The sequence below is a fragment of the Monomorium pharaonis genome, chromosome 10 (assembly GCF_013373865.1).
Source record: "Monomorium pharaonis isolate MP-MQ-018 chromosome 10, ASM1337386v2, whole genome shotgun sequence".
Classification (NCBI taxonomy): Eukaryota; Metazoa; Arthropoda; class Insecta; order Hymenoptera; family Formicidae; genus Monomorium; species Monomorium pharaonis.
In genome coordinates this window covers 11301108-11308499 of record NC_050476.1, presented here as the reverse complement: position 1 = coordinate 11308499, position 7392 = coordinate 11301108, and the positions used below count along the sequence as shown (strand labels likewise).

Genomic DNA, 7392 nt, shown 5'->3' with positions numbered 1-7392 from the left:
GTAGCGGATAGATGTATCCAGGGTAATATAAAATCAAGTGCGATATGTTAGCAGAGAGAGGTTATATATTTGTCTGTTTGTAGGAATACAAATTTTTTTAAAGTACAACTAATAAAAGATGAGATTATACTAAACCGAGAACGCTATGTTTTTTAAAAGAATCCGAAACAGATAACGGCTAGTTCGCAATCGACGATATCGTTGGCATCGAAATGCGCGCTTTCACGGATCGCGCGCGGACCGTCGGCGCGATTGTCGAGGCCTGCGGCGATCTCCTGGAAACGTTTGACTTTCGCGTCAACGATTCTCGTCACTGGTGAGAGCGCCTTGACGATGCGATCGACGCAGTAATCGTGGTCGAACATAACGATCACGGTAGAGAGCGATAGGATCAATCGATTAGAGGGATGTTCCAATCGTAGAATAGGTAGATTGTTTATTTTTCCAACTCGCAGGAAAATGTTGTTTCCGATCGTAGGCAATTCCATGCTGTCTTCCGCGCTGTTGTTGCTGTTGTTGTTGTTGTTGTTGTTGGAGCGAAGTGTCGTTAGTATCGTAGATTTTAGTTTCACCAGTTCCTTCCACTCGTCGATCGTGAACGAGATCTCCTTTCCGTGACAATCTCCGAGTACGATGTTCACGTACGACGGTGACTTTACGACGATGCCGATGTCCAAGTACTTGTATCCCGTTTTCGTCAATGTGTATCTTCGCGCCAAAACGCGGGGAGGATCGGCTCGCGCGTTGACATTGTTGAATCTGTAAGTATCATTACCTTACTTTGTGTGTGGTTAAAAGCGGTTGCAAAAGTAAAATAATACTACTTACGTTTGTTTTTTCTTCGTATTTTCCTTATTCGCGTAATCTGAACTCTTTCGTTTCGCATTACCGTCGTCGAACGTATCGGATGATTGTCGTTCCGCCAACGTGGAGTACATCGTCGATTATCCCTCGCTCTCCTACGTTGCGTGTCGGTAGGCGGATCACGCGAGACTAACCGATCTCTATGGATTATAGGTCCTAAAATAAATTGCCATCCCTCTCTCTCGTCAACGTTTCGGTATTTCGCGTGAACTTGTGCAAGAGGTCGCGCAATTGTTGCAGTAATCCGTGTCGCGGGCAATTTATGCCGAGCGTTTGCACGTCGAATTCACTCGCCGAGATTACGTTTTCCGTAAATTCGTTGAATTTGTAAATCTGTCGTTGTTGCGACACGAAGTAAAGGTTACCGTCGAGGTATCGGAAGGTCAACGTAACATTCGGCGGTATTCCCGGAAAGATCGTTTGAATAGTATGATACTTAACGATGTTTCCGTTATAGTCGTCCACCTCACCGATCATGTATTCGTCGTATATTACGTAGGAGCGTCCTCGATTCGTGTTTATCGCGGCGTTTATCGTCGCGTCTGCGGGCAATCCGAATTGCGAAAATGTTTTCGGCCAATTGGTATCCAACGAGAAGCTCGGATAATTCACCTTGTAAATAGTATTATCCGCGAATAGCATTATGTCGCCGGACGGAGTCTGATACGAGGCTGAAACGCGCGCATGATTCGGAGGTAGAAATTTCAAATAAGTAGAAAGCGCCATCGGTTGGTTATATTTCCTATCGTCCAGTCTTATCAACCATACGTATTTTCCGCTCGCGATATACATTCGTTTTTTCAACAGTAATATCGCGTCGATGCGGTTTATTTCGCACAGATCGTTTGGAATATCCTTTGGCGTTGGTACCGGAAGTTTTGGCGGGGATATCGGTCTATTCGGCGATTTTTCGGCGGTCGAGTTACCGTAGAGATTTTGAATATTGAGAATATCCTCGTCGCTCAGTTTAATAGGATGGGAATAGTGCGTCGTGTAGGCGTACATGATGGAATCCGTGTGCGGATCGTGTTGCAATCCCAAGGAGTGACCGATCTCGTGCGTCAGCACGTATAATAGGCTGTCGGAATTCGACGGAGTCTGATCTAGATAGATATACCAATGTTCCTTACTGTCGAGATGAATCTCGGAGGTATAACCCGCGTGCCCCGTTGGATAAATGGCGTGTGCGAGTACCCCTCCCCGACCATCCAATGGAGAGGGGCACAAGTTACCGTTTCGACGATCGAGCATCATGTGATTACCGTCGCGCCATGATATTAAAATATTTGGATCTGATATATTTCGTTTGAATGTCAACGACGATGCAGCTTGCCACAGGGCAAAAGCTGCCCGGGCGGCTTCCAACATTGGTTTTGTTGCTAATTGAAAATTCCACGTGATTACCCTTTGCGGCCACTTATTTCCGATGGCATTCGCATTTTGTTGCATAATGTCCGGCTGTCCACATCGCGGTCTACGCATTTGATCTAGGGTTTCGTTGCTCGCCTCGCCGGTAATGGGTAATTTATAATATTCCTGAAAAAGGCTGATAGAGTCTTGGAGAATCCGATGCTCGCCAATGGTCTCGAACGATTGCATCTCCTCGGCGAGATATCCATACTTCTGCAGATAATTAATCGCGAATTCGGTGTTTTCCCTAACGATCTGTTCGTTTTCGTCCGCAAGGGCACAGACGACGGAGATCGCGATCACGAGACGGGCGGCGCGCATTTTCCTCGAGATGCTGCGCGATCCGTGCGTTCACTTCGAATGGCGAGCGACGAGACGCGATTTGTCGACGTGGCATCTCATTCGTTTCTCTCCCTCCTTTCCTCGATCTGTTCGAGGAAAATCGATCGAACGGTTATTTTCTGGGGTGGTTAGCTGAGATTTGCCTACAATTTTGCTCTACAAAAAATGTAAATCTAACAATAAGTACGACACGAGAGAATTACGTCACCGTGAATGTATAAGTGGAACAATGGAAAAAAATAAAATAAGCGCATCCTCGCATTATCTCTCGTCTGCTGGTCGTGTAGGAAACCGCGGTACGGATGCAAGACCGCAGCAGAAAGCTTACGGATTCAAGCGCATCATTGCATATTTATAATTTTCGATAGTGTCGCAATGTGCGCGAAAAGAAATAATTACTCACAGTCCTTCTGGTTTAAAGTAGATATCGCATTTCCCTTATGATTCAACGCCTTTTTGCTGTTTATAATTTTTCCGGTTGGAAACGGGGATTCGAACGTACCGCAGTATATATAGAGCGGGCGTTGTCGCGGATGACACCAGAGTTTCAACTTTTTGCTTTTTTTCCAAGAGGCGTGTGTACGGGTTTTTTTTCACAATGGAACAGTTAACGACTATCACAAAATTGGTGAATGCAATCAACACTCGGGAAATGTGTGTCCTAGCCGCGAACACCGATTCGTTAGCGAAAGTTCTCGCAAGGATCAACGAGGATATCGAAAAAATCAGAAAGAATTTACCGAGTTTCATGTCGGTTGAAATGAAGTTCGACAGCAATGATAAAACGCTCGCGGTATTGTAAGTATATAAAACTTATCCTTTTTGTATGTCTATTAGTGTTTCTTTCAATATTTAGTTGTTTTATGCGCTATTCGATAGGAATCGCATACAAGAACAACTCCGTTGCATCGATCGCTACGTCAACGTGATTGTAAATGATATGGTGCGTATCGAACAACAAATACAAATGTGTATTAAGAGGTTTACCAACGTAACGAGCAACCCGGAGGATAACGTGTACGAAGAGGTGTCAGACTTTTCCCCGTATACATCAGGAATTTCAGGATCTGCCACCTGTCTAACGGAAAGTGTGAAAAAATAAGCTGTATATATACCATTGTAAAATACATTTATTGTTTATAAAATATTATTGATATATAGTGTATAACATATATAAAAGTGAATAAAAGTATGAGTGGACAAAACAATACAGTGTATAATGTTGTATAGTGAATATAAAAACAAAGCGCGTTAAAAAATGTTTATTTTTGTATACATATTACAATCGCGCACGCGCGGAGAATGACACGAGATCCGCGTAGAGCGGGGCGTACACGTTCGGAGAGACGGCGACGAGAAGAGATCTGTAGAAATAGAAAATATATATTTATCTAACAAATCGTTAGTAAAAAAAGAGAGATAGTGCATTATAAAGGAATACTTTAATATTTGTCGACTTCTCTCTCGTACAGGACACCGCGTCCCCGGTATCTGTCGAACACCGTGCGGTAATCCATATACGTGGAAACGCACTCCGCGCACCGCGAGGCTGGTCGCGTCGTTACTAGACGACGATCGCAGACACCGCACGTCAAATTTATCGCGCGTAGCGCCGTCGACACGGAGTGGTAGGTCGTCCTTCGATGATACCACGCACGGCCACGCACTCGCATCTCTCCGTAACAGGTTTGGCAAATCCGCGTGCGCGTCACAAGGCTGGACACGTACGTTATCTCGCTCGACCGCGCGCACACCGCCTCCAGCAAATCCCCGTATTCCTCGGGGTGATCCTCGGCCCGTACGCCGTCCCACAGCTCGAGTTCGGGTAATTTCATTATGATACGGTTCGCTTTTCTTTTTCGTTTGAAAAAACTCCGAGGATTCTAACGTACTGACCGCATCTTGCCCGACCTGCGCCCCTCCTTCTTTACCTCTTTATCAGCGGAAAGAAAAGAATCATCGTCATCGCGTTGTCATAGGAACACAATGACGAGATCCTTCCATGTACGCTCGACATTAGGAATACATGTCTAGCAAAAAGTGGTTTGAATCCTTATCGGTGCGAAACCGCGTATCGTCATCGTCTCCTCGGTCGGTCGCTAGGATCACTTTGACACACACACACTCACACATATATAGTATTACTGGGAGCGCACGTCTAGCCAAGAGCTTTTGTCGCAAATCCTTATCCGGTCATACGTCAAAAACGAACTCGTCATAACTACTATTACTATAGAGCAAATCTAATTTTACTACAACGTTATCCGGAGAAAAAAGATATATAAGACGCGAAACATATATAATTGGTGTACATCTTTATTACAGCATAAGCGTGTAACATAATTGCCTCCTTTAACTAGAGGTAAAGAATTGTTTCATACATTTTAGGATACAGCATATATATATAATACATATATAATACATATTACAATTCCGTTGTAATTATATTGATATGATCGTTTCGTTCCGCCCACCAGTCGTGTAGCTTGCAGACGTTTTCCATCGCGCAGTGCTTGGTGTGGCGTCCACATCGAAATACTCGACCGGCGTTGAGCGTCTCAAGTCGACCAATGCTCTCGTAATCGGCGTCTATCGTCTCGATCGTCGCCTCGGCGTCGCGAACGGCGTTACCAACGAGCTCCTCCAACCAGCGTTTCTTCTCCATTCCCTTCACGTAAATTAGCCTGGACGTTTCGCTCGTCGTCGGACCGTCGCAAACGGCGCGTCGAATGATGTTTCGCGCACGGTCGTAATCCACGTCTCCGTCCTTCCACTCGAGCCCGTGATGATTCGCGGTCAACCAACACACCCGAGTCTTTTCGCTTTTCGTCAGAAGATCCCAGGCTAGTGGCGCGGTGAAAACGTGATGCGTCAACGTTCGTCCGTCTCGTAGTACGGCTACCTCCTTCACCATGAATTTGTCGCGAACGGTAAATCCTTGAAGGTCGACAAAAACGGGCGGCGCGTACGACATCGTGCGTTATCCAATTGTCTTTTTTGACATTGTTCTCCCGGGACGGGATCTTATATACCGCTCCTCACGCCATTTTATTTTTCCCTCTTTCCTCGTTACTACCACTACGCAATACTTATTCTCGGCACTTACGTTACACAATTTTTCGCAGAATATTAGTCAGGGGGCTGTACTCGATGATGCGATCGTGAATAATCAGACAGTACGCCGTTGTGTTAGCCGGAACGTTTTCCTTGCATTCGAATTCTATACGAACGTCTACCGTGACGCTCTTTATCGCCTCGTTTTGACGAGAGCAATCGATCACCACGAATGGACCGTAATTCATAAAATCTACTACATTTAGATAGGCCTCCTCGACGTCGCGTCCGTAGTATACCTTTTGAAATTTCGCAAACATGTCGTATAGTACCGCAATTTTGTATTGCTTCATATCTAAATTCATGTCATCGTAGGGATAAAAATCCGAATTCAGGTAGAGTTTTACGTTAGTGAGATTGCAATGATCGAATACAGATACGTCTTTCGGAAGAATGTTTCTTCTCTCGGTCTGCAAAGCGAAGATAACGTATCGCGGTTTTTCCACTTGCGCCGCTGTCTTGACGGCCCACGAGTGTTTAGTAGTGCTCTGCAATAGAGGAAATTCATACAGGTCCCACGAACGAAATCCAACGCTTAGGAATCGACCGCTCTCCAGCGTTCGTAATAGCGATAATTTGTTAACGTCGTTCAACATCACGTGAGGCATTCGCCATTGAACCTTAGACAGAACGACTTTAGGCTCGATGGAAGTATCTTCCGCCACGATGCAATTGTTGTCGTTGCGCGCGCGTATTAAGATAAGTTCGTGTCGCGCGTTTATCACTATGCGTTGATAATCCTCGCAAAAACCCAGGAGTATCCTTAAAGGAACTGAAAAATTGAAAAAACCGTCCGCGGAAACTACCGGTCTGCCCCATCCGGCGTTCTGTAATACATCCTTATCTCTCGACGTTAAAGTTACGTAATTTTTGATCGTGCTGGTCGTTCCCACGTTTCTGTTTCTGTCGATCTCCACACCGTTTAACTCGTAACGAATTTCGTCGAACATAAAAGCGACACAATTGCTCGTCAGTCTCGACTTACGCTTATCGTCCGTAAATATCCCCTCGACGTAGAGAAAGCTCTCGCACGGCAGAGTGTACAGGTCTTGTTGTTGAATAGGTATACGTATCTCGTCGCTGTATCCCAACGTCGCGTTGGCGTACGGATTGTACGTGTGAGTCTCGATCCTGACGATACGCTCGTCGAAAATCGGCTCACCACCGATGTCGAGTATGTCAATCGTCATGATCGGTGTTTCTCACTCTAAAACCCAAAGAGCGAAGAAACGCGACGTTCGCCGCGCTCAATCCTCCTCGCTGTCGCGTTACCTCGCCTCCTCCCCCTCTCTTCGCCGCGAACAAATCGATATTTTTTTTCACTCGCGATTCACCGACAACGAGCATGTTTAATCATGTCTACGCTTTCTCACGTGTAACCTGATCGTTATCTCCTCGCCTCGAAAATCAACGGGACGACCGTTTTGATCCACCATTCGCAGCGTAATATTCGTAACGCTCCGCGCGACAACCGGAAGGTAAATGATATGCGTAGGCGTTTCCGATATTTTATATCCCGGTGGGACGTTCGGGGTGAACTCGTGTATCGTATGAACCGGCCTGTCGTTGCTATACGCTCCCGCGGTGACGTTACATTCCACGCGTATAACGTTGACGCTCATAATATTCGTCGGTTCGTCGGACACGTGCCATTTATTCGGT

General features: G+C 45.8%; 2 protein-coding genes across 2 annotated transcripts; both read right to left on the bottom strand.

Annotated features, from left to right (window-relative positions):
* Positions 1 to 1020: 1020 nt before the first annotated feature.
* Positions 1021 to 2595, bottom strand: LOC105840724 (72 kDa type IV collagenase-like). Its single transcript, XM_012687744.2, has one exon. The coding sequence runs from the start codon at positions 2593 to 2595 to the stop codon at positions 1021 to 1023; it is 1575 nt and encodes a 524-aa protein (XP_012543198.2).
* Positions 2596 to 5723: 3128 nt separating this feature from the next.
* On the bottom strand, positions 5724 to 6920 carry LOC118647483. Its single transcript, XM_036292525.1, has one exon. The coding sequence runs from the start codon at positions 6918 to 6920 to the stop codon at positions 5724 to 5726; it is 1197 nt and encodes a 398-aa protein (XP_036148418.1).
* Between the last annotated feature and the right edge of the window lie 472 nt (positions 6921 to 7392).

What these genes read in the sequence shown, in the direction of transcription:
- LOC118647483 (XM_036292525.1), bottom strand. Translation starts at nt 6,920, where the DNA reads ATGACGATTGACATACTCGACATCGGTGGTGAGCCGATTTTCGACGAG.
- LOC105840724 (XM_012687744.2), bottom strand. Translation starts at nt 2,595, where the DNA reads ATGCGCGCCGCCCGTCTCGTGATCGCGATCTCCGTCGTCTGTGCCCTT.